The sequence below is a fragment of the Sinohyriopsis cumingii genome, unplaced genomic scaffold, assembly GCF_028554795.1.
Source record: "Sinohyriopsis cumingii isolate HCF-2022 unplaced genomic scaffold, ASM2855479v2 utg001182l, whole genome shotgun sequence".
Lineage (NCBI taxonomy): Eukaryota > Metazoa > Mollusca > Bivalvia > Unionida > Unionidae > Sinohyriopsis > Sinohyriopsis cumingii.
The window spans coordinates 43559-71433 of NW_028315970.1; the positions used below are offsets into that span (position 1 = coordinate 43559).

At 32.9% G+C, this 27875-nt stretch overlaps 1 protein-coding gene across 2 annotated transcripts in view; it reads left to right on the forward strand.

Moving 5' to 3' along the window:
- Window positions 1-27875, forward strand: part of LOC149772733 (uncharacterized) — a 76134-nt gene that overhangs the window by 18758 nt on the left and 29501 nt on the right. For both annotated transcript variants that reach the window (XM_089947404.1, XM_089947403.1), the window contains exons 2-9: window positions 3709-3747; window positions 4436-4489; window positions 10220-10285; window positions 11092-11175; window positions 14182-14385; window positions 18194-18274; window positions 23470-23673; window positions 25969-26169. In XM_089947404.1, the coding sequence (XP_089803530.1) occupies window positions 3710-3747; window positions 4436-4489; window positions 10220-10285; window positions 11092-11175; window positions 14182-14385; window positions 18194-18274; window positions 23470-23673; window positions 25969-26169 (932 nt within the window). In that variant the 5' untranslated portion in view covers window position 3709. The remainder of the gene's footprint in view (window positions 1-3708; window positions 3748-4435; window positions 4490-10219; window positions 10286-11091; window positions 11176-14181; window positions 14386-18193; window positions 18275-23469; window positions 23674-25968; window positions 26170-27875) is intronic.

Genomic DNA, 27875 nt, shown 5'->3' on the forward strand with positions numbered 1-27875 from the left:
ATACTCCAAATAGGATCAATCGATCTTTTTGTACCGCCTTCACTTTCACCGGGCTCATATAAATATCTTACAGAGTCATTGACCAGCACTGGCTGTGTTAAAAAATCACGTCGTTGTACTGGTATGTTTTTTTGTGACTGCGCTAATGGGCTTCATTTTGGTTGTTCGAGTAATCCCATTATTTAACGCGGTTATCACATTTGGTAATCTTGCAACCCATTCACGAGATCTCTTGTCCTGAATGAATTCCTTCGCGTATTAATATCCAAATAACCGCTCAGCAAGTGTTCGATTAAATCGTTCAACAATTGCCTTATCACGGTGAATTTCAGTATGTCCTCGTCTGGTGGTGACGTTATGTTATTTCATAAACGATGATACTGCACCCTGAAATTCTTTGCCAGGATTAACTTGTAGCAACTGTGGCCATTGCAAGGGTCCACGTTGATAAATTCGTTTAAACGCAGAAGCTACTTCAGTTGCTGTCTTTGTTGACAACGGTTCTGCTTCTTTGTATCTCCTTGCAACGTCAGCGACAGTTAACCCGTATTTATATGTTATTTGACGTCTTTGGATTTTAACGATATCATGTGGTAGAAATAATATATCAGCTTGATGAACTTCATTAGAACACTAACATCAAAATGTGCAAATTGAATTTGCTTAGGTGGTGGTAGCTAATTTGCCATATTGCCTGTCGGGATAACCACTTTTTAGCAGTGGCACGTGTGACTTTTGCTGCTTCAGCGAGTTTACTAATCGCTGCGTTGCCCTTCCAATATCATCTTGGGGAATAACAAATCGATTCCATTTATAATTAATTACTAGCACCTAGCGCTAATTTACCTTTCATTGTGGATCTTACTAACCAATTAGCCAGTGATTCCTTGAAGAATTTATTTGTAATGGAATTTAGCGCGTGAATTAATTTCACATCTAAATCATGAGCATAACACGCTTTGTCAATAGCATTTATCGGATACTCACCTGGTTTTGGTTGGTTTTGGTTGTCAAGTCTGATATCAAGTCGGGTTCCAGGGCCACAGTAATTATATCCTCGAAGATGTTTTTCTCCTGGATATTTAGCCCACGGAGTTCCCGGTAATTTTCCTAATTTTGCTGCAATATCACCTCCTCGTTTTTTTTTAAATAACATTATTTGACTTTGACTGTGAGCAAATAAATTTAAATTATTTTGTACCGCATCGTTCACACTTACCCGTAACCACTGATCTGTTGTTTTGTTGTAATGGTTGTTAGATCACCTGTTGGGCTACGTGTCCTGCATTTTACACAATGTAAATCCATATTCTTTTATACACCATGAATGAAATTGATTTTTCTGCGAGAAGAAAACAAGAGCCGGTCAGGCATCATGCTACGCTACCAAATTCTGTCCGTATGATCATAATTGGACCATCCGGAAGTGGCAAAACACAACTGCTACTTAATTTGATAATGAGATGGTTAATATGGGATGAGTTGTATTTGGTATCTCCGTCTGTAGATGACCAGCGGTGCTATGATCTAGCAAAGGATTTTAATGAAAATGCAAAATCGTTAAATGAAAACGGCGATGATGTTTACGAGTTTATCACTGATATCGATGAAGCGCCAAGTATTGATGATATTGATGGGTTTATTAACAATTTAGTCGTCTATGATGATGTAATGCTGGATAGGCAATCAAATCCTACTAGAATATTTTCCAGAGGCAGGCACAAAAACACTGATGTGATTTATGTAACCCAGCGGTATACACAAATACCAAAAGTGATCAGGGATAATTGTAATATTCTTGCTGTGTTTAACGGAGTTGATACTCACACGTTACGAAATATTCATCAGACCTGATGTAGAAGTGATATGGACATAAGCAAGTTTAGAAATTTATTTAGTCAGGCTTGGTCAACCCCGCATAGATTTATAACAATAAATTTACATGATCCTCGAGCACGATCTCGAGTCGGACTTGATACAATTTTTGGATAAATGATAGCAGCAGAGAGTGCGCGCCTCCAAATTGGCACCGACACAATCGCATATTTTCCTTCGGTGTATCGCAAAGAAAAAACCCCTCGGCGATAACCGGGTAAGCCAATTTGTCATCGACGGAGTTGTCTTACGCTGGATATCGCGGTGTTTTTTTTTTTGTTTTTTTTTTGCGAGTTCCCAGGAAGGCTTATTTTGCGAAAATACGGTTGAACCATTTAGAGGTTGTTCGCCCTCTCTGCTGCTATTCCACATGGATCCGTATCTACATCTATCTGAATTTCGCTTGTATCATCCATCGTGTACGTCATAGTTTTTCTCTTTGTCATGCCTCAACAAAGGGATTTGATTTCAAACGCACGTCTATAGGTACTAGTACGACATAATATTATAATATCCGCTCTCAGACCGTCAGAAAGCCATCCGATCATATAGATACCACTCACTTGGTCCAGCATATTTGTTCAGAAGCTTACATCATAAAATATTGTTACAAAACGAAGGTGGTATTTACTTCAAAAGCCCATTCGGTCAGGTATAATCGTGTTTATAGATTGTAACTTGCACTCGGTCCGACATATCCTGTTCTGACAATTACAGTACATCATATTTTGAACAAATAAAATACAGTCGGCTTTTATAGCCCCATTCCATCTAGCCTATTTCTAATAATACACTTCATCACGTCTGTATTCTTTTTTATCGTTAATTTCGCTTTCTGGCTCCGTCAGCGGCCAGAAGATGCCTGAACCCTATAGAAACCCTGCTGTGCAATAAGCCATAAGCCGCAGGGCAAAATTCCATTGCATGATTAATATGTGCACTTTGGCTTTGCATATTCACCCCTTTTCTGTGCAATATTTTGCATTCGGGGTTAATTACTTTAACTCATGGGTCAATACTCCTTTGCAAGAGTATTGTAATTTTTTTGGGGGGAACACATCTATATCAATTCATAGGTACATAAAATATTGCATGGAACAGAACAAAACGGTAGCTTGCATTGGCATTTGTTGTTACAGGTAGTTTAATCTTAAAAATATTCTTTATCGATCAACTACCGTTATCGTTATTATTATTTATTATTATTATTATTATTATTATTATTATTATTATTTATTATTATTATTATTATTATTATTATTATTATTATTATTATTATTCGTATTGGTCCTGATATTACAGTTGAATTTAAGAACGCATATGCTACACACACTTCCATACCATATCACATGCTGATTAAGATCAGAAAATTAATCTTTGTAGACACGTTTCGAAATGTCAGGTTTATAAACCTAATGCTTAGAATCAAGTCCATTTACAACACATTCTTGCAGAGTTTAATGAACGCTGCAAGAAAGAGGAACACAGCAAATGCGTTAGATAAAATTGAGTATGGACCATAGCACATAGCCAAACATCATGCGTAATTAATGTATTGCATATTTAGTGTCATATACATCTCTGTCCAAATGCAACACATTTTGAAGAGATTTGGTCTGTCAAATTGGTACTTTAGTAAAAGTTGTTTTGGAGCAGCAATGCATATTTATTACCATTCTAAACAATTTTTAAAAAATTATTTATACCGGACGTTTTAATGTACAAATTGTTTTTTTATTATATCATTTAGAGCTTTTGAACATTTGGTATTTTGTTCCTTTCATTCCTGTAGAAAAACTTTAATCTCTGTATTTTTCATCATTTCTTTAAAAGAATGAACAACATACAAATGAGCCATGAGCCAATGGACATGTGAGTAAAATTTGAATGACTTGTGGATGATGTTTGTGTTCTTGAACTTTGTTTGTGTTCCCCTTTGTTAGACACATTATTAAACGTATGGTCAGGTGCCATCATATATATATATATATATATATATATATATATATATATATATATATATATATATATATATGTATATATATATGTGTGTGTGTGTGTGTGTGTGTGTGGTGTGTATGCCTAAAGTGAGACAGAAGAATATATACATGTATATATCTAGCTATATGTATATATATATATATATATATATATATATATATATATATATATATATATATATATATATATATATATATATATATATATAAGCGAGCGAAACCATAATATGATAAATAATAAAATGCACTGATAAAAGTTAAGATGTGATTAAAGCAAGTTTTTCAAGAATGATTAAACTTTAAAATCTTTCAAGAGGATGATTTTCAATCACATTGAAAGTGGGAAGAAGACTTGAAAAGGTGATTTTGTTAGCAATTAAAAGGAAACACAAATGCAACAGCAACATAATTTTGTTTCTATTGTGGTCAATGAAAATATCTGTAAAGTACTGTTGATTAGTCACCTATCAAGTTCCTTTCAAGTATGAATACATAGCTGATCGAATTATTAATATTTTTATCGTTTGTCATGCGTTACGATTACACTTATATATTTACAGCTTGGATGAATATGTGGACGTATCAGAAGAACTAAGTCGTAATCCACTGATGACGTAAGACATATTTTATGATTTTTAAAAGTGTTTGTCCATATTAATAAACAAATAAGGAAATAATTGAAACTATACTTGTTTATAAAGAATGTTTGTAAAATATACTCGCCACTTGAGAATTGCTCAAGCGAAACGTTCTTAAAATGGTCAGATATTGTGTGTTAGCACCCAATAACTAAATCATCATTAAGGAAAGGAGATCACATATAAATTATGCAAACTTCGGTGAATATTTATGTTCATTGATACATCGATAGATACCTTACATAGATTATGCATTTACCTACTTTATGTAAATTGGGTTGTGCTATAACTTATTCAGCATAAAAGTGTACATCACGTACATTAATTGATAACTTATATATTTGAGGTAGAAGGAGAGTGAGAGAAATATAACCGTGAGTGATGGAGAATAAGTATCCTTACATATATAAAATATCATCTTTATTTCGGTATTACGAAAATCATCACAATTGTCTTCAAATATCGTGCACAAATTTACATATAGTAATATCCTTCACATTGAATATTTTTGTGTAAAATTTGGCTTTATACATAGCGGATAGATTCCCATGACCAACAATTCCCGTCATACTAAATACATATAATATTTGAAGAGGTAAACAACTGATACAGAATGTGATAATTGATTGATGTTTTGCAATAATATACCGCGATGAAACAAATACCGTCTACGCTCTAAACAAATACAATTGGTTGCAAGTGCCTTCTCAGAATTACAGCAACGACAGAAAACAAATCAGCAATGCAACTGTTTCTTATTGTTTGTAGAGGATTTGAAATGTTCTGTCTTCATATGTTGAATGGCTGGTAATCTTTTGCGCATAATATTAGTTACTTGAATACAGAAATAGACGGCGCATGTATTACACCCTTTCAATGGTTATTACACGCTCATTTTTACATATTCAGGTATACAGTATTTTATCATTTATAAGTTAGCTTGAAAAGTAAACTGCGTTTTCGCAGTATGTTATGTTTAACCGACAATTTTATTGTCTTCTCGTAGAATACAAATACATTTGATAACTAAATGGTATTATTAAATATTAAGGGTATGAATGGTAACACAGTAAACACTTTAAGATGTATTCATCGAAATATTAAAAGCTGTTTGTGGATACATAAAGGTTCAACTACTTATTTCGAATGCACATCAGGTACGCGAGAAGAATATTCTTGTTTTCTCTTTTTATTAATGATTTCATTAAACAGCTTAAGCCTGTATGCAATAGATGGATATGTATATCAAAATATTTTAATGATACTCTTGCAATATTTTGCGTTGATGATGTTCTCCATCTGTGCTATTACAGAGTGGCTCCTGCAACAACACACCACTGTCATTAAACGCTTCTGTGATAAAAGTGGCATGTAGGTCAAAATTGGATGATATCTTAAGCCCACCAAAAATGTTGTGTTTTTTTCAGAGAAAAATGTAGTGGATGTTTGCCTTACTGCAAATATAAAATGGTTTGCTTTTCACTTCATAATTTGGTTGGTCAAAATCATAACAGATGCTAGGGACCCAGGAAAAGAAAGCAACTATTTCGATTTTGTCTTATCAGAAACGGGTTTGGCCGTTTTAGTGTAAATGATGCTTTTAAAATGCCTGATTCTGTGATGAAACTAATTGCTTGGGTCAGGCATTTGTGGTTAAGAATTTAGTATAGGTATTGAAAGTATGCTATACATTTTTAAACAGTATTTAGTTGTTCCTACAACTAATAATTATGCGATTGTGTTATGGCAGTGCGGCAGATATCCACTTTGGAGCTTGTATCTTTTGCCATGTTTTAAGAATGTATTGAACTCGCTACCCACACCAAGGATATTTAACATAGTAAAGATTTGATGAAGTCATCCTTGTCAACTGCGCTAGAAAAGTAAAGGATAACTTATTTTGTTTTGGTTCTGAGCGTGTCTGGCTAAATCAGGAGACGAACAACATTTTTCCTCACTATCTTTGCAAAGAATCGTGAAATCGACCTCCAAAAACTGGCAGAGCGATATACTAGTTCTGTCTGCATAATACTAAATATAAAATTGAATTATATAATATTAATTGTATTAAAAAATATGGATTGTCGTATATGTTTTGGAGGTTACTTACTAGATTCAGGTGTTCAGCAATCATGTTGAAAGGAGAGACGGAAAGACATAGAAGGATTGACAGAAATCAAGAGTATTCTGAGATATTCCACAAAAATGTGTATTTGGTAAAGGATGAATTCCATTTCGTTTCTGTTTGCCCAGGTTATGGTTGTCTAAGAAAGAAATCCTTTAACTAAGTTGATTATCTCTATCCGTCTATGCCACTAATTTAAATCTCACATGGTTCTTAGTAACATATAAATTTACAATAAACTTATTCTTAATATATCATTTCGGATTTTCATATTTGATAACTAACACGAAACCTAAGTGTTAGTAACAGTTTTACATTATCATAAATTAAGATCTTTTTACAGGAAATTATGTGTGTTGAATAGCCACGCACTGCATTTACTTTTGTATGCTTTGAATTATGGGCAAGTGTTCTAAATTACGGAATAATATAAGGCATTATGTGGTGACTACCTTATTACGTCATTGAGCTAGAAGAACGCTGATTTGTGGTTTATTATTATCAATATTTGCTATAAGGTCTTTGAAAGTTTGAAACTTATAGTCCATATTTCTTAGATCTAAAAGTTTCAGATATGAAAATATTGTTAAATGCAGACAGATTACCAACGCACACTACATAAATATTTTCCAACTAGCTCTTACCGTTTCCGAATTATGGCAACAACTGTGAGTGGCGTGTGTTGATTTGGTAACAAAAACAATGCCATTCATGATAGGAGACCAGCGGTTTGACTAGATTAGTTAAAAACACTCAACTCCCCCGTTTATGTGGTTGATAAAATAAAAAATAATACGTAATTGCTGCGTAAAAAATACGGTAGAACTTGTAAGAAATAACGCATGAATATAACTATGGATTTCGACAACGAAACAATCTGGGGCTGCATAATCGCCAAACAATAAAGATTACCTTGTGCAAAGACCATTGTCGGGATCGTCCTGGGATCCCAAATTTGCGCGCGTAAGAATGCAACTGGTCTAAATCCTCATTATTAAGTTCATGTTTGCAATAAACAGTAGTTAAAAAATAAAGTGTCATATCATATATGAGACTCATTTTGCTAACCTAATACTAATGGCCAAGTAAAATGGCTTAGACAGCTATCCGCATCAAAATTTAATGTGAAGAATGTTTGGGTGGACAGTTGTATTTTCTGATAAATAACATTTTCTTGTTTGGTTGCTTCGCAATACCTGAAGGTGAAACAAATATGAGAGGGAGAATGACTTTTGGGCAATGCAATATGTAACATAGTACATGCTGAATAATTGTAGAGTTTGTACAAGGTTGCCATACAAGATGTACGATTCAGAATCAACCTGTGAATTAAAATCAAATAGGACTGCGTATTCTGCTTACGGTACATTAAAGGATAAGCTGCGTGTGTAATGATACAAGTTATTCTTTATTTATCAAAACATTAAAATTCAAGAAGGCTGTATTAGTTTCATGAAGTAAAGATGAATTTCCAAAAAACATGAAATCTTAAAAATTAAAGTAACAGATGCTTGCTGCGTATTAGCCTCGTGATTCATGACATTTATCTAACATGTACTTCTCCTTTGTTTGTTTATCCTCTTATGTATATTCAATTTGCATTGTTTGATGGCTTTTTTAATGATTATATGTTATGAATATATTTAGTTTGTAATTGACATACGTCCAAAATCGAGTTAATGGTATACCTGACCAGAGACATTCATTTTATACATAATACATAATACATAGCTATTATTTCTCTATGATTATAAATGAAATATGCAGATCATTATTAATCGTAAACATGTTTATCTCAGTTTGAGTTAAGATACAATTTTTATTCTGACCTTATAAATTTCAAGAAAAGAAAATTTTCACTAAATTGAGAGAGTACTTCCAGACAATAGTAAAAGCGACCTAGGTCAAGGGGTGGGGTGTATAAACACGCCCAGGTAAGGTCGATTCATTCTGTACTTAACATTCAGTGCGTATCACCTTATTGTTGTGTGCACGTGTTAATTCAGGTTGACATATTTATTCAAAACAATATTCACTGGTTTAAAAGTGCTCAATAATATTCTTCGATTAAATCATTAATTTCGAATTATAGTGAATTCAGACAACTACATTTTGAACTAAATTGCTGCTATTCATGAGAGGAATGTTAACATTTCAACAAATTCCAGGCCTCTGATACATTAGCGCGTTCGAGAGCACAGGTACATCATCACATTCAATATTGGAATTATTTTAAACCCCATTGGAATTCAATTAGTACTTCATACATTTGGACTTGCCTCGGAACAAGTAGTAACAACAGATTCTAATTCACAATACTGTTAGTTCTTTTTAAATTTTCCACTTTCTATTCTATGGAAATAAATCCTTTATCAACTTTAACAAAACTTGTTTCAATCCTCGATTATAATAATGTATAGCAGTAAATGTAGTAATAATGTTCCCAAGAAGAAAATGATTTCGTTAATGTTGGGATCAGAACGAGAACATGTATCAGTAAATTATATAATGTATCCAAGATACTGTTTACCGAATAAGTCAGAGTTTTGTTGGATGGTAAAATGTGAATGTGAAACATTAGAATGTTTACTTCACTAGGTATAAAACAATTAACATCTAAAGAAGATACAAATCTTGGATACAAAGGCATATATAGATATGGTGTAGTCAGAGACAGACAAAAACGGAAAGACAATTGAAAAACTAACACTAGAACCGACATACAAGATTAACGTTATTCAGTATCCATGCCTCTGAGGTCAACAAGTATCGTCTTTAAAGGCAAAGGAAACGGTTAAACGATTTGCATCTGTAGTAACTAAAATACACAAGTAAACCTGGGTTGTTAGAATGGGAGAGAAACAATAGTTATTTTACTGACAACTTTCGCTAGCTGGTGAATCTGACAATAATAATATTGATGAGCGTTCTGACGTTTAGTACCCAATTACTGTAATTCGAATCAAAAAGTGTTTTATGCAAGAAAACAGGTTGCGCCTCGGGATGAATGACAACATTCATAGAAGCTATCTTTCATAGAAGGATTTAGCCAACATATTTTTCCGGGACAAAATACAGTTTAGATAATATGTTTAAAATAGTATCATTAGCTAAAACATACTCATAACATGATTCTGACACTGAATGCAGCAATACTTCGGTCCGTTACCTTCTCGTCATGACTACGAGTTTCATGTTTGTACTATGGACTGAACAGGTTAAGGGAATCTCTTCTTTTAAGGAGTTCAAAATGGTCTTCTTATGAGCTTAATGATATGCTTGTCTGTGAGTGTACTTTAACTTTTCTGTCTCCCAATACAGGAATTTGTGGCATAATATGCATGCCATGAATTATATGATATATTGTGTTAAGCTTGTGAATGTATGAATATATGTGAAATAGGGAATACGTCGCCAAACTTTCGAAATATTCAATAATAGGATCGTATTTTGAGATGTGTTCTTGTGTAATTATATATATATATATATATATATATATATATATATATATATATATATATATACACATGTCACTACACTCCGTGCACACATTTTGATACAAAAGTATAATTTATTTTTAGTACATTAAAGGAATATGAAGATCGGGAAAGAGAATGGAAGGAACACAAGGTCGCACTCGAAAATTGGTATTTATTTTATTAAAATTGAATACATATTTTGACGGAAACGATGCAAACAATCATATTTTATCAAAATGTTAAACGATATGTGTCCACACAATTGCTTTAAACAGGAATTACACACCCTGACACAATTAAGTACTCCTGTCTTTTTAAACGCATTGTAAATGCAGTCGAAAGCGCTTTGATAAGTACATATTTGTTCTTAATACTTGTATCAATTGCACTAAATGTTTCTTAGCAAAACCAACCAAACGAATACAACCCTTGGAATGTCCAGTGATCGATTGGTAGCTTATGAATATCATTGGCGTTAATTTGATATTTTGAAGATAATAGTTGCTTGTACTCGAAGATGGTATGTGGATAATTATGTTTACATCAATCGATTGATGTCAAATAACTTGCTGTTGTCACGGAAACTGTCCTTTCCTCAAACTGGTGAGGTCAAAAGTCTGTATAGGTTGATCTTTTGATGTACTTAAAGGATGAATGTACTATAAGCAACCATTCGTCATATCATATGTCAAAATTCAGAAATCAAGAATGATATCCATACTTGAATGAGTTATTTTGTTTTTTCAACAAAACGTAGTTACAATACATTTCAATAGCATCTTGTAAAAGACATCACCAATATTATTCACTCATTGTCGTGTACACATTTGGGTGGTATTTTAAATTTATCTCTGAAGATAAACTGTTATATTGTTTCATGCCATCTTTTGCAATTTTATATCGGCCACTAATTTGTAAATAATTTGATTACATAATTATGTATATACGCTGTTTTAGTCTAATTTAAATTTCAGCCTGAAAGCAGAAGAAGACAAATTCAAGGAAATGGAATATGCCTTCAAATATGCAATGGAAACGGAAAAGCAGAAGTATAAAGTGTAATGAATGCACATAACGCTTTGCTTCTTTAGAAAGGAAGTGTTATTATATTATCGGAAATTGCATAACTAACGATTCTTTGTACTTTCTCAGTATATTTTTGTTCTTTGAAATCGAATGATAATATGTCATTGATGGTGCTTTGTAAGATATTTGATATTAGATGAACACTTTGTTTTCTGGGGCAGTTTAGTTTCGCTTCCCTTATGTAATATTTTCAATTGTACTATTTACAAGTATTTTAACCATTTTCATGTTTACTCATAATCTGCAATGCTTCCGTTTAACTATAATAAAGCATTATAATTATTTTCGTACGGTGCTCATGAGTAAACATTGGGGACATGTCAGACCAAATTGTGTTATTCTCAGCCAGAGACGCTACTTCCAATATTACATATCTATGTATGCATCAAAGTTTCCTTAATAATGTTCATAAGTAAGACATTCGTTTTGTTGACACTATCTTGCACGCTGTGATATATACGTTGGTAATTTTTATGTAACCCTTTCAGTCTAAAAGCGTTAAATGTTCAGCATCTTACGCAAAAGAGAATGAATGAAATCGTAAACGATTCAGCAAGAACAGTACTCTGTTAACAAAAGCAAAAGCCCAGAATTCACTAATTGTATCAAAGTTTGGATATCATAAGAATATGAATCATCTATGGGTTCCATTTCAAATCCTGACACAGTGAACCTTTCTGTCGTAGAGGTATATGCTAATGTTTGCTAACCTTCCCTTAGAACTGTTCTGGTTACATAGCTTTGATTATATGCAGCATTGCTCCAATTGATACATTTTCAATTGGATAGACTACAGTTTGTTAAGAAACTAAAGATCAGTCTGAAATTTTACAGTATGTAAACTTAATTGACCATGTATATTTCTCGCTATTATGGAGATGTCTTCTTGGCTAACATAGCTCTCACTAATTTTAAACTTCACATTATATCAACACAACTTGCGAAATTAATTCGTGGCATGTCAACATGTAGGTGAGCAATTATTGCTCTACACGAGTTACAAGCAGACATTTATTTATTTAAGAAATCTAGACAATAGAGTAACATAATGACATTTGCTACAAAAATAAATGGCACTCTCTTAATCGCTGTGTAGATCAGCCGCTCAAAAACCTCCAAATAGCCTGCGTTCAAACAAGTATATGATTTTCATAATCAGCGTATTGCATCAAGCAAATTATGCTGCTTGTGTGAAAGACCTAGTTCAATAAGGAATATACAGTCTATGTCATCAACTGAAAACAGTTTGTGAGGTAAAACAAATAGGACCGTTTCGACATATCCTGTCATTAAATTATATGCTTACACCTTTGTCATAAAGAAGACCGAAATTACCAAAAGTATAGTAAATTGTGCTGGGTATTACGTTCTGATTTCTGCATTTATCATATGCTGATATACATATAGTTAGTAGATATGTGCAATTTATTTTCACTATATTTATACCCTTTAAACAACCCCTTACCCTGGCAAAATGCAAATATACTATTTTGTATTCAAAACATGGATCTCTTGCAACAGAATAACTGAGAGCTGTTCTGACTTTGGTCGATGTTAGATGTACTTAATTATTTTATTTTCTATGTTGTTAACGATGTTTTAATTCCAACTACTAAATATAATCTGTGAACGGTTTACCTACTTGTCTCATATATTTGTTTGTATCGTTCTCCGTCTTATTGCAAACAATTTCGTCGAACATATATTACAGGTATAATTTAGATCAGCCTTTCCTTTGAGTAGATGTTTTCTCATGGGGGTCGCCATCGGGTTTGCTTATAATTTATTTGCGTCCTCTTTTTGACTGTAAATCACTGATTTTAAACGAGCCACTCACACTTTAATAATGTGCAGTTCATGGTTCGTTGAAATGGGCTCGTTGTTCTTTCAACTATTTGATCCCTTACATGCAAGCATAGGCTGGCATTACAATATACATGCCATTTTCCATTTAATTTTCGTATATCTCCCCAAAAGCGGGTTGGGGGAGTTGAGATAACATTTTTAGAGTTTAATCCTCCAAACACTTAGTGGATTCGTCATTATTTGCGTGCCGTCTTTGTTGCAGATTGCATGATCATCCTCCCTGATACTAAACTCTCCGTATGTAATTGAACCTTATTCATGATGCTAGTTGCTTGCAGTTAATATGCAATAGTTTATTTAGTCGGCCTCGAGTAAGCTTTAAATATCTTTAAAACAACTTAAAACAACACTGTACATTCGTAAAATTGGGTACTAATTTTCAGGGTTTTTTTTAGCCCTTCAAAAACAATTGTAGGTATTTTAATCTGTGATAACCATTTGGTCTGTTAGGCAGGCAACTTTGCGTCTGTTGTAGTGTATGGATGATAACTACATGTAAACATTTGTTCCGTACAGGGTTAAAACATTATTTCCCTTAGCTCAGGGAAAAAAATTTCTTATTTTTATATGAGTAAAGTTGCTCCACCTCCAAGGTCGCCATTGATAAAATTGTATATGTTGCCTTTGCGTCGCACTTCTGAATTATATAAATAAATCTAATATAAAAATTCATCGAAATATTGGACATGTGTTGCATTACGCTCCAGGATAAAAGAAACAACTATATTTTGAGCAAGCTGCTCCATGGTGAATTTCGCTTTTTCAAGAAGTAAGTTATTATTAAGTTGTTTCTTTACCAGAAGATACATGCAACTATAGATAACATTTTTCAACTTAATTTGGAAACGTTTTGCTTAGACCTAGAACGTAAACAGCTGGTTTAACTTATTAATGGCGGTTAATCAAGGTTGTTTTCACTCAATTTAAAATTGTTCACTACGTTTAAGTTACAACAATAATATCAGTAATATATAGGAATGGTACACACATGTGTACAAATGTAAACACCCTACCCCCAAAGAAAGACCACAAGTTTTAATGTGTACCTTCCAGGTCTTATTCAGCTAACATCACAGCCGTATAAGCATGCAATGTTTGGTTTTATTTTGCAGAGATGTGGATCAACTGACAAATGAAAATCAGATCTTGAAAAACCTTTTGAGCGATCTTCACAAGTATGTCACGATCCTTCCAGAATTAGACGACAGCGCTTTTGAACAATTAAAAACATTGAAGCTTGAACCACCAGAGTCAAATTTATACCAAAAAGTCCAGGATATATATAATAAATTAAAGGAAATTAAGGAAAAACAAAGGTAAGGTTACTAAACCCAAATCTTCTATTTTATAAATTGAACGATTATTACTGCAATAAATAACGACGATCAAATACATTGAAACATTTTTTAAAGAAGTAAAAAATAATAATATATTTTATTTTGTGTTCACTTAAGGAATACGAACACCAGAAACAAGCATAGAAGGATTAAAACGCAAAATTCAAAAAACAGTATGTGTCTTATTAAACGGAAATAAATAAATTGATGGAAAAAATACAAAATGTCATACGGCACATTTTCTCTATAAGTTAAATGAAATATGTTCAAACAACTGCATTACACTGAATTACACACCATGAAACATTTAAGTATCTATGAGTTCGAAAGGCATTGCAAATACAACTGAAATACATATCAAATCGTTTGAAATACATTTGGAATGCATGTCTCTTCAATAGTGTTTCAATTAATCTCGGCGTTGACAGTTCATCATATCATGATTTGTTATGAGTCTTGTGAAGTCATGCGTTTTTCGAAAATTTAAGAAAGCGCTTGCAATTGCATTATGCCAATGTTTCTGAGAAACTACATTCTGATATGTGCCATACTGGGGACAAATTTAAGTTTAAATACAATTAACGTATTAGCCAGATTAATTTTGCTAATAGTTTCAATGCCCGACATGCACATCACTCTAGTATTTGGTATTGAATACTACATATTTCGTTTTTATAAAATGCTGTAATTACACAAAGAACCATGTACGTCACTATTATAAATGGCGGACAGTATAACTATTTTCTGTGTGCACTATATATATATATATATATATATATATATATATATATATATATATATATATATATATATATATATATATATATATATATATAGCATGTTGGAATACATACACACCTAAACACATGCATACCTAGATGGATGGATATAACGACAGACAAATGGATTACACACTTAGTGTTATGTCCTGTCTGTTATTACGTCCCAATTTATACATCTAATATATTTAGTAATTATTTGTTTTGTTATTGAGACTTGTACATAGACGTCATTCCTATTGAATCGTATTGATGTGACCTGTGTGCAACATGGACTGGTTTCATAACATGTCTCAATATAAGTAATTTTTGAGGATATTCTTACGTACAGCAGTTACGTAGTTAGAGATAGGAATTATTTTGTGTATTAGGCGCTCGAATACTGTATCATAACACATGTTATGAGATAATGATACGGAGGCTTTGCTTTGCGTACTAATAAATCTCACCAAGGTAAAGGAAAAAAAATCGTTCAAGTATGAAATTAGAGGGTCATTCATATGAGGATCTTGATGCCCAGTTTACTTGATAAAGATAAAATGCATTTACGGGTAAGATGTGCATGGAATTAGTATGTAGCAGCAAAATATAAGGCAACAATCTATTATGAAAGACATAAACTAAATGGAACTTGGACGCTCTACGTAACATACCGAGTACTGTATGAAAGCAGCACACACGTTTGCCATAGCCTATAAAAGTGTCTGTCGGAATCTGCTGGAAAAGGTAACATTCAATATGCTCTTCAACACACAACGTTTCGACATACGTGGTACCAGAGAACACGAGTGTGAATGAGCAATGGTATTCTATAGTAAACATATATACTTTACGTGAGACTTTTCGTAAAATGTATGAAGGCCCATTGAGTGGTGTCTTAAATCTGCCCAAGGATAACACTTGCAAGACTTTTTTTGAGTTGCATACGTTACAAACACTTGACGCTGAAACCCTAAATCATTAATCATACAGCTCCTATGTATCTACTTGGCCAGCGTTAGCTGCCTGTGATTCTTGACGTTTCTAATTAAGAAAGCTGAGGAGATTAAGGGATGAAATCTCCAAGTCGCTACGAATACTGTCATTTGACATGCTGAGACACGAGCAAATACCATATGTCATCACATTGGAGACTGCATTATGTTCAAAAGAATTTACATTGAGACAGACAACTAAAGTCATTCGAAAAGTTCAGTAACTGTCAAAGCATTTATTATGGAACTCTAGAGTTGACATATATATGTATTTATCACTATCAATCATTTTTGACATTTGAGTGAAATATGCTTTAAACGTTTTACTGCCTTTGTGATCGAGAAGAACAATAACAAAAACAGAAACTTAGGACAATTGATTAAACTTCAGAGACAGTAATACAGGAAGTATACCATTAAAATTGAATAATTAGGGGAAAAACAAAAGTCGTCTGATATTTGCATGTAATGAAAAAGGGAAATATATGCACATTGCTTTAACAATATATTTTGTTTTATACAAATTAGTAGACAGTATAATTCGGTCTTTTTGACATTTAAACGGATCATATCGATTGTATCCCTTACATATACATGCGCACACACACATACACACACAGATATACATAGTACCTTTGCTACGAGCGAGTTCTGCATTTCCTACTTAATTTGGTAGGCATAAACACGTATCTTTAAGGCAATACTATCATATTGTAGTCAATGATTACTACGGAATAGTTGCCTCATCAGCATACTTGTAACATTTCGTTTACTTTCTTAAGCGATAGCTGAATATATTGCACTTCATGACATATGCATCCGCTACCGTAAACACTTATTTTATATCTTTCCTTTCGCTGCTGAGCCAATTCATGCTCATGCAAAAGAGTAACGTACTATATGGATATCGACAATTTGTAAGGCTGCAGGAATATTTCCCAACAGCCGGTCATTATCAAAAGTGAAATCTTCATAAGAGTAGAATATTGTGCACCATGCTTGAACCAAATATTGAATTTAACATTGCCGTATCAGCATCCTTCAAAATTAGAGAAATTTTACGGATCCTTCTTCAACGATTCCCCATCAACTGTCTGTATGTTGATACAATCACTGAATGGTAAGACAAAGTCAAAGAAAATTACGATTCAGCTATGAAGTTATGTAATTATGGTTCAGTGCCGTTAATTAATTTAAGAAGGTTCCTTCAAGAATGGACCGTACTGCTCATTTTTTTTGCACTGCTCAGTGCTGCTGTAAGTAACGTTTTATTACTTGAAATGTCATTTAATATTTGATTGATGGAACAACCGAGCTAATGCTATCTGCGGTCGACACTGTATTTGATCGGATGTCAAACTACAAATACTTAATCCTCCATTTGACAGGTCTCAATTCTTCATTATTTGATATCACTGATAGTTGAATAAATGTATCAAAACTAGAATATTAGAATTCACTTCTCAAATACATAATCTATGATATAATTGAGCATCAGATGCAGCAAACGAAGAGAAGCTTCATTAAATTACATATTTTGCATTCATATATATATATGTGAGTGTGTGTGTGTGTGTGTGTGTGTGTGCTTGTGTGTGTGTATGTCTGTGTGTGTGTGGAATCCTATTTTCTTGTACATAAACGAAAAACTTCGAGAATAAAGTATTTCTGCTTCCTTTTTTGAAAACACAGTTTTTGTCTTTTCTTTACGTACCTTAGTCTGGAAGCAAGCAAATATATAGAAGAGATACACATGTACTTAAAACGCAACAATCATTGGTATATTACCAACAAGACGAAAATACAAAGTTCATTAACATAAACTGAGATTCAATTTGTCTATCATTTTCATATAATCGAGTATGGTTTGCTATATTTTTGTCTTATATTCAATTTTTCTGCGAACACCAAGTTGTATATCCTTCCCGCTCATTTGCGTCTGATACAATCTGATATAGGTCACGAATTTGAAGATGATTTGATTAAATTCTTATTGATATGTTCTGTTTGATACTAGCTATATTTACATTTTAGCCTGAAAGCAGCGGAACAAAGAGTCGGGAACATAGATTCGGCGAGGATGGTCAATGAATCAATAGAACATAAGAATGCAGTGTAAGTGAAGCAGCAATTTTATGTTTATAATGTGATTATAAACACTTTTTGATAGGACTTGGTGTTGTTTAATCTTAATTTATATTGTATGCTTGATATGTTAATGGCGATAGTATTGTGGCCTACGTTACCTTTGGAAGTTTGAAACATATTTATTTCAATTTGCTCTTAAGATGTAAAGTTAGTAAGGAAGTTAGAATGCTCTAGAAGCATGCATGTTTACAATTTGATGGAATTTTCGATTCAAAATTATTCACATTCAAGGCATTTTATTGTGTCTTATGTCTAGTTAAAGAAGTATATACATGTTAAAGTAAGCAATGTTTCATTCATTTTTTTTAAATTCAGTCTCTATACTAAATTACTTTTGTGTTCATTTATGAGTTTGCAACGAATAATTTATTTTCACTATTCATAACATTTACGAAGTTCTCATTTATTGTTTGCAATCAAACACTAGGATTATTGAGAATTAATTAAAAGAGAGAACTACATGTTTTGTTAAATTTCAAAAGAAATGTTCTTGGATCGCTTACTTATGTTACTTTGTTTAATACGATAAAGACTTGACAAGAATGTGAGGCCACCGCACGGATCAACAGTTTTTTGGAAAGCGTAATAAGGATTATAAAACATCGAATGCCAAATTTACATTGACTTTGTACATGAATTTTAATTACCCGTTGAAACAAGTTTTATTCCTCAGTTTGAAATCTTTCGTGAAAGCAGTAAGCTCTCACAATATCATATAAAATGAAGAAATTTGTTTAAATCTTACCAAGGTAGGGTTAGATTTCCTGCAAACGCAGTTGCTTGAGTGTGCAAGATAATATGAACTTTTTAGGACGTGAAACTGTCTTTAACAAAATATTAGTATGGTTATATTAGTTCAATAATTGGTGGCAAAGACAATTTTTGATGATTGGTTTTGAGAGCAAAGAAAAGGATCTACAGTTTAATGAAAAAATACCTGATGCGTTCTATGCAATCGAACGCTCCAACACTGCCGTCTGAGAAGAAAATGATGGAATTGCAAATTCAGAAACGATAAAAGGGGCGGCAAATGAGAATTGAGATTGAAAGGGATGAAAGGAGAGGCAGATATAGGACTAAGACAGAAAAATACAGATTAAAAGAGAGAGATAGAGAAAGATAGAGAGAGAAGAAAATCAAATATATATAACAGAAATATGGAAATAATATTCGAACTAGCAAGAGGAAAGACACCCCCTTGCGCACAAGTTCAGGAGTCGATATTGCCATGAATAAAGAAGATTAGTGACCCTTTTGAAGAGAACGAAATGGATACATACGTGCCTGATTCTGCGAATATTGCTGAACTTGAAATGGTCAAGACTGCATAGGTCTTTATTATTGCAGGGTATACTTATTGCCAAAGCTCGTGAAGAGAACACTTCACTGTGGGTAAAACGATCTGCTGATTATGATGTTATTAATTAACACATATTGAAGGGTTATGACCTGTTATGTGATGGATCTCGAAACATAAATTATGAATACTTTTGTGTACTGTTACACACAATTTAATGTATGTATCATGAAAGGTCATAAAATGAACTGAATGGCGTGGATACAAATTTCAGAAGTAATTAAATATCTTTTCACTGTAAGTTACCGAATGTAACTATATATCAAAAATATATTCGTACGAATCATACAACAATGATATTATTTTCATAAGGTAAGCAAATTATTTCTTTTAGACCCGTTTAAGTATGGAATGTGAATTTACGTAGCAGATGTCGCTATCCTACATATGCAAAGCTATTGCAGGCAGTTACGTGATTTAAACAAATCTAAAAAAATTGCAATACATGTTTGTTGTTAAACCTTAGATCAAGTACAACTTCTTGTTTTAAAGAAGCACCTGAAACAGTAATACCATTGGAATGTCTACTTCACATGGAACTATCCTGCTTTCATGACAAACATGCCAAGCAATGAGGTGGTTCTGAAGTACGGTCAGTACTAACAAATGTGCTAGTACCATGATCATATTGGTATATTTTATAAACATCAACCATAGTAATAATTATTTATTTTTAAAGCACAGAAACCAACCGATAAAGAATACAAAGTGCATGTATGGTGGCTTAAGACCAGAATATCATAGGTAAATCATTGAATTAAGACAGACACCAGCTATGATAGCTATGTTTAAAGGAATGTATTTAGGTTAATAAACTTCCTTATGTAAACGAAATTGTCTTACAATGGGATTAGAATGCTATTTTGTGATAAAAGATTTACTGATGATATAACAGCAATGAATAGTATTCAATTAATGAGCTGATGAATCAGTCAATAAATGAATAATTACGCCGTACATATTTAGGATTCATAGAATAAACATTTCCTGGCGGCACAAACGCACACATTCAGAAATATGAGGTTATCTAAGGTCGTAAACTGGAGAGCTCTCCAAGGCAATTAACTGCTAATACACTCCGCGTTTAAACACAGTGAACTAGGAGCGCACAAAGTGTCAGGTTCATTCTTAACCACACCGTATCTCCACACGTAACCTATATAACTTATTCTTTACCAAATACGGATATAAAATTATAGTGAAAATAATCTTACGCACACATATACCAATGGCCTTCTCAAATTTGTTTGAAAATACTCGTGTAAAAGTTTTAGTTTATTTTCGGAAACTTGTGTATGCCTTCGTAATAACTAATTTGTTCTTATGATATACAATTTGAACAACTTGGCAACAATATGTATCTCTACAAAAAAACAGCTGACAATATGACGGTCAGATTGTAAACTTTTCTGAAAGAATAATCTACCATCTACAATGCAGACATAGAGCTTAACATGTACGAAACGTTGCCATAAGTTTCGAAAGTAATATCGTTCTCTTTAAAATTGGTAGAAAAGTACGGACTACATCTTTCCTCTTCCATTTTGATTAACCCAATGAAAATCTTGTGTGGCTTGCACTATCATCTCCGTGTTTGGCGAAATTAGAAACTTTATCTGGCGGTGAATATAATGCCCACGACAAATACAGACGACTATTCGCAGAGCAATATTTTATTAAAGTCACGGTACTATTGCAATCCCTCTCATAACAAGAAAGAAGCATGTATTGACGTAGCAGCAGTAATTCAAGCCATTTTTCTAGAAACAGAATAGAGTATGTTTGGCTTTCAAAGGAAGCTTTAAATATGTGCAAATCTTTGTTTCTGGATTTAAAGTTCTTACATTTTGTAAAGTAAGCCAAAATGGAAATAATAAAAATCGATTTTGATACATTTAGAGCTCATATCATCCTATAAATATTATTTAAAGTAGCCTAATATCACTACAGATGTATGCAAAAGGGGAAACATCTTGAATGTTTGCCTTATTGACACTAAAAGATATAATTGTTAAACACATTTTATTTAATCATGTTGTTAGACATGTGTATTTTCCTGGTTATTTATGTATTATTAAGATCGATTTCGTCCTTTGTAGTTTAATGATTAACGTTATAAGATAACTGCCATCAGGTGAGGACAAGTCACAAACTTATTTACTAGTAACATTTGAAAGCCCTCAGAATCGAGAGAATTATATTGGTTGGCTCTATTTCAGAAGAAAAGACATACATATTAGATCTTTGCAGCATAAATTTGTAAAATATATTGAAATAGCAGACTCCATAATTGTTTGTTAAGCACGTGTAATGAAATTATGGTTCCCTTGTGCTAATATTGTGCATCCCGTGCAAAGGATTGAATAGGATATCTGACAGATTTTCTGACTTTGAGCGATGTTTCACGTACTTAATGTATTTATTTTTCTTACGTAGTTTGCGATGTTTTATTGCAGCGTTCACTCTGCTAAAAGAAAATGCGAACGGTGTTTATGCCTGTTGCATAGATTTTTCAAACTCGTACTTCATCTCATTGCGAATATTTTCATGTAGCACATAATACAGGTAGGGTTTTGTTGAGGCAGCTTTTTGCCTCTGAGTTCAGCTTCAAGTCTGTTTATAACATCACCGAGCACCCCACCCCTTATAACTGTATAGCACTGATTTTAAACAAGTCTTTCGAACTTTAATAATGCGAGGTTCTTGGCTGTCTGATTAGCCTAGTTTGTCCTTTAACTTCTTTTTGTTATTCTTTACATGCAAACATAAGCTGGTTTTAACACATACTCGTGATATTTGATATGTATGTCATAATAATCAGCCAGGTCAGAGGGAGAGCTAACAGTCTAGAGTGTATTCCTCCAACTTTCAAATGTATTCAGTTTTTGCCTGCGTGTTTGTTGCTGACAACACGATTATCCTAACATATATTGAAACTATCTGTATTATAACCAAAGTCATCAACATTATATAAGCTTAAAATTTATATCTCATATAGTTTATTTTGTCAGCAACGAATAAACTGTGAATATTTTTAACACGGCATCACTGTACCTTTAGTAAAGTTGGTTAATATATTTTTAGTTTATTATCTCCCGCAAAAGAGAGCTGCTGTTATTGTAGTATGTGATGTACTATTGGATATGTTAAACATTGAGACAATCGTGTCTTTTTGTGTATGGATGACAACTACAAGTAAACATTTTTTCATGATGCATTGGAGCATTATGTCCCTTATCTTAGGAAAGAAATCCATTATCATTTTGTATGTGAGTACAATAGCTCCAACTCCAAGGTCACAAATGATAAAGCTATATATTTTGCCTACGTTTTGCGCTTTTGAATTAAATAATAAACGCTATTGATTGAACGTCATCTAAATTTAGAACATTTGCTACATTAAGCTCAAAAAAGAAACACGTATGTTTTGGTCATTTAGTCATCATCGCTATTTGCAAAAGTACGTTTATTTCTTTTTCTTCAGATGATAGAAAAGCTATATCTAACATATTGAACGGAATTTGAAAACATTTTTATCAGCCCTGAAAAGTTAACAACTGATTTAAGTGAGCAGTGGCACCAAAATCAAGATATTGTCTCTCACATTAGAACTGGCGTTTATGTTTCAATTGCGAATAATAATATCAGCACTATAAGATGCAATCTAACATTCATGTGTGCAAGTTTACACCTCCGGGCACAATAACAAAATCCACGAGTTTTGAATGTGTACCTTCTAGGTCATATATAGTTTTACTAATAGCAATTTTAGCAGTATGACGCATGCAATGTTAATTTTTTGCAGGCAAAATGATGAATTGGAAAATGAAAATCAGATTTTGAAAACTCTACTGAGTGATCTTCACGGGTATGCCACTTCCAATACGGACGAAAACATCAGATACAATACACCATCAGATACAACGAAATCCAACCCGTCAGTGGCCAGTGTGTACCTACAAGTCCACGATATATACAATCAATTAAAGAAAACTAAGGAACTAGACAGGTATCGTTACGAAACTCAAGTCTTCTCCTAATTTATAAATATCGTATCAGTATGAAGTCTACCTAGTGTTATTGTAGGCACTAAGCAGAGTACTGAAGTTATGACACATTTGCACACATTTGACATTTACAGATGGTTCAAAACGATTTAACGTCAGTGATAAGTATATTAAGTAGTCTAGGGCAGTCATATTGTTATATTCGTTTTCTCCTGTCTTGAGTCAAACCTAGTTTATAGACGTACTATAACACTTTATGTCAAAATTAAACATGGCTAGCGCAATCTAACATTTTCACACTAAGAAAATCACATACAAAACATTGTCAAAAATCAATCCTTATTATTGCTTTCAAACTGGAGGAACAAAAATGAATATATACATATTAACATAGCTGTATTTACTTGCTTTTTGAATTCTTGCTTCTTCAATATATTGCGATGATAAATCGCTGCGAGAGCGATATGAACGTCACCAAACATGATTGATTAAAACAATACAGAATTGCACGATAGGGTCAACGTCTAAAGACCGTCACTCTCCCTCTCTCTCTCTCTGGATGTTTACTTTTTTCTATACGATGCACCTAGTGGTATGTTCTTCATTACGGTATATTACTTATATTTGCATTAAATATTGCTGGGTAAAACCCTGCCTCTAAAGCCTTTTACCCTTCCGATAGTTACCAATATAATAACATATTCATAGTTTTAATTGTGCACGTTTTCGCTATGATACCAATGAAGAGACTTATATATATCGTCCAGATGTGTTCGGATGATGTAAAGTTCTCTTATAAAACCTATTTAACAAATTAATTTAAGGCAGGTAAATTAGCTAGCTTTAACCATGTTTGAACTTATTAAATGATAGCTTTTAAATATGATTAAATATCATGGAAATCTTTCATATACATGTAAATCACTAATGTTTTAATTATTTGTTTAACAAACATCTATGTCTTTAATGATTGGTATAATGATTGGGTTAATAGTATATATATTCAACTCCATAGTGTAGTTCCAATTGTAAAACTAAGTTACTTGCTAATTATTATAAAAACCTATGCGTGCTCAAATTGTTTGTAAAACATTATACCTTTAAAACTATCAAAGTTGGTTGCAAATTGATTTTTTGGGGTTCTAACTTTGGCTTAGCATTGTTGCAACAAGTATCAAAGTTCTGGCACTTAATGTCGGGTTTCGTATAGGCTTCACTATTTGCGGTTCGCCATTCATTGTGCTTTATATAATAATGACTATTTGAATATATGTTGAACAATTATTTACCAAATTAGTGTAATGTGTTCGCTAAAACGATTCTGGTGTTACGATGCATTTGCTCATGCCCTCGAGGCTTAGGGTCAGCGCTTGAGATCGTTCATTAGAACGATGTAATTGTATTAGTTTAAATTACACATTTGTTGCTTTATCTAATACTTATTTATCGTAGAAATAAGATTTTAAAGAACATGATATTACGGCTGCACTGATTGTTTATATCTAAATTATTCTCTAGTAATTTGCACTAATAAGCATTAATATATCTGCTGTATGACTATCGTATCCTCTATATTCGGATGTATGTTTATTGGGAAGCAAATTATAGACCGTGCTTGTAATTTGTAAGTTTGAGTGTTAGTGTTGTTGAATCCATATACGTGAAGGAGTCATACCCAAAACCATCACTTATCAGACGTCACAATCAATTCACTGCTTGTATCCCCCAAAACTATGAGCTACGATATGATGTTGGAAATTATTTAACGATTTAATTTCTATTTTCTTAATTGTTTAATTTTCTCCCCAAAAAGAAAACAAAAACTATATAATATCACAAAAATACTCGACGTAGAACATCTGCAATTAATCTCATAAATACTGCAAGGTTCTGTACTGTAATGTATGCACGTATGTCACCGATTGTATTCTTTAATTATGCGATCGTTTTCAATTTCTATATAATAATAAAACAAAATGTTTTCATTTTATTTACTATTCAAGCAGGTCCTAGTAGATCATTGTCTTGTGCTAGTTCGATGACATCTACAAGTCGTCTTGAAGTATGAAGTATGACATTACTTCATCGTGTGCATCGTGATGTGCTTAAATGAGATGGTGACCTGTCAGGAAGTTGTATTATTAATACAGTTTTAACAAAAGATTGATTTAGTTAGATTTATTTGCGGAATTAACATGAATATAATTGTATTACTTTAAGAAGGTTTTGCCAGTTATCATGAGAAATGGAGATACTGATAAGACATTTTTTTGTAGCTTTTGGCTTAACACTTTCAGTGAGACGGAGTCTGCCGGCAAGCAATTGTTTAAACTAATATCAACAATCCTTGGAGATGGAGGACACCACACAATGGTTACAACTGGACGCGAGAAAAAACCCAAAGATGGTTCGCAATCATGTTTGAAAAAACCTGACACGCATAATGAAAATTTCCAGCTTGCACTATCTGAGCTGGAACAAATGAAACGGAGATCACGGTAAGACGTTAGTGCTCTATACTTTAAGGACCACTGGGTTGTGAGAAGACAAGATTAAATATCAGAAACATTCTCACATCCTTTCTGTACATATTGTTGCACCGACATTATAATGACATTCTAATCCATCCTCTCGATTTTCTAGTTGGTATATATATATATATATATATATATATATATATATATATATATATATATATATATATATATATATACTAGAGAATCCCAGATGAATAAATTAACTTAAGCAGGGAAAATCCATCGAAAAATATGGCATAGTTTGTAACTGGAAACGCATTATTCTCAACAAGACGTAGAACATATCTCCTCTAAAACTTCTATGAATACCTTAAATCTTTATTAAAGAAGCCTGTGTTTGAGTAACATGACTCTAACATTATCGTTAGTCAAGAACTAAGTCACTTACAGGTTTGTGATTTAAATACTCACATTACAAATGATAAAATTATGAGAAGTTTATTTAAAATCGAACACAAATCCCCTGGACCTAATATGATATATCCTCGGTTTTTTTAGTGCACGATCGAAACAATCTTACCATTCCAAACGCTCTACTCAACAAATTCTTTGAATCTGGTTATTTTCCTAAACAGTGGTAGAATAGTAGTATTTGTGTTATATATAAATGCGGTGCATGTGCTATCCAAACAACTACAGAGGAATCCCTCTTGTACATATTCTAGGCAAAGTCTCTCCTGATATATTGAATACTCGTATAGACACGTGGGCGGTAGTCGGAGAGACGGAGTACAAACAGGCGTTTGGAGAAGAAAAAAGACTTTTTTTGGACTTTAGCTCATATATGCAACTTAAGTGTATTCATCTCAGAAGATGATGATGTTTGTGTAACATTTAAAACGGATGATGTTGCTAATTACGCCGACACAGTAAAGCTACTTCTGAACCAAATAAATGCTATCGAATGTTTCTATGATAAAACTGGTATGATGGTCAATCGCGATAAAACTAAAAGCATTGGTTTACGAAATTGGGATATCTGAAGCAAAAGGAAGCATGTTTTGTTAAAATAAATTCGAATTGAGTGTGTAACTTATTATAAGTAAATGGGTTTTTCACACCAAAGTTGGTTTGGACGAAAGCTAAGCAGATACTAGCGGCGAAAGCAACTTCAAAAATTTTGAATTGTCAACAGCCATTCGGCTGTTTTAGTGTTGATGATGCTTTGAAACATTTCGATACTTTAACAAAGCAAATTGCTTGTTATGGGTCAGATATTTGGGGATCTGAATTTAGTAGAGATATTGAAACTGTGCAATAAAACTTTTGCAAACAGTATTTAGGTGTTCCTAAACCAAACAATACTGTGATTGTATTAGGGGTGTGCGAACGATACCTACTTTGTACCTAGTATTTGTTAATGGATTAAGTACTGGTTTAAGGTCGCAAGAATGCCTTCAAATCGATACCCACACCAATGTTATTTAATGCAGAAAAGATTAGATGAAACTAATTGTATCAGTTTGGCTACCAAAGATAAATACATGATATTTTGTGCTTCGGTTTTGAATATGCTTGGCTAAATCAAGATGTCGAGACGTACAACAATTTTTCTCACTATTTGTTTTACTAGGAAATATCATTCGACACTATATTAAAAATTAAAATAAATGTGTGTATTCAAGTATGTGATAAACCAGCTTAGGACTGGAAAAATACGTTTTTGT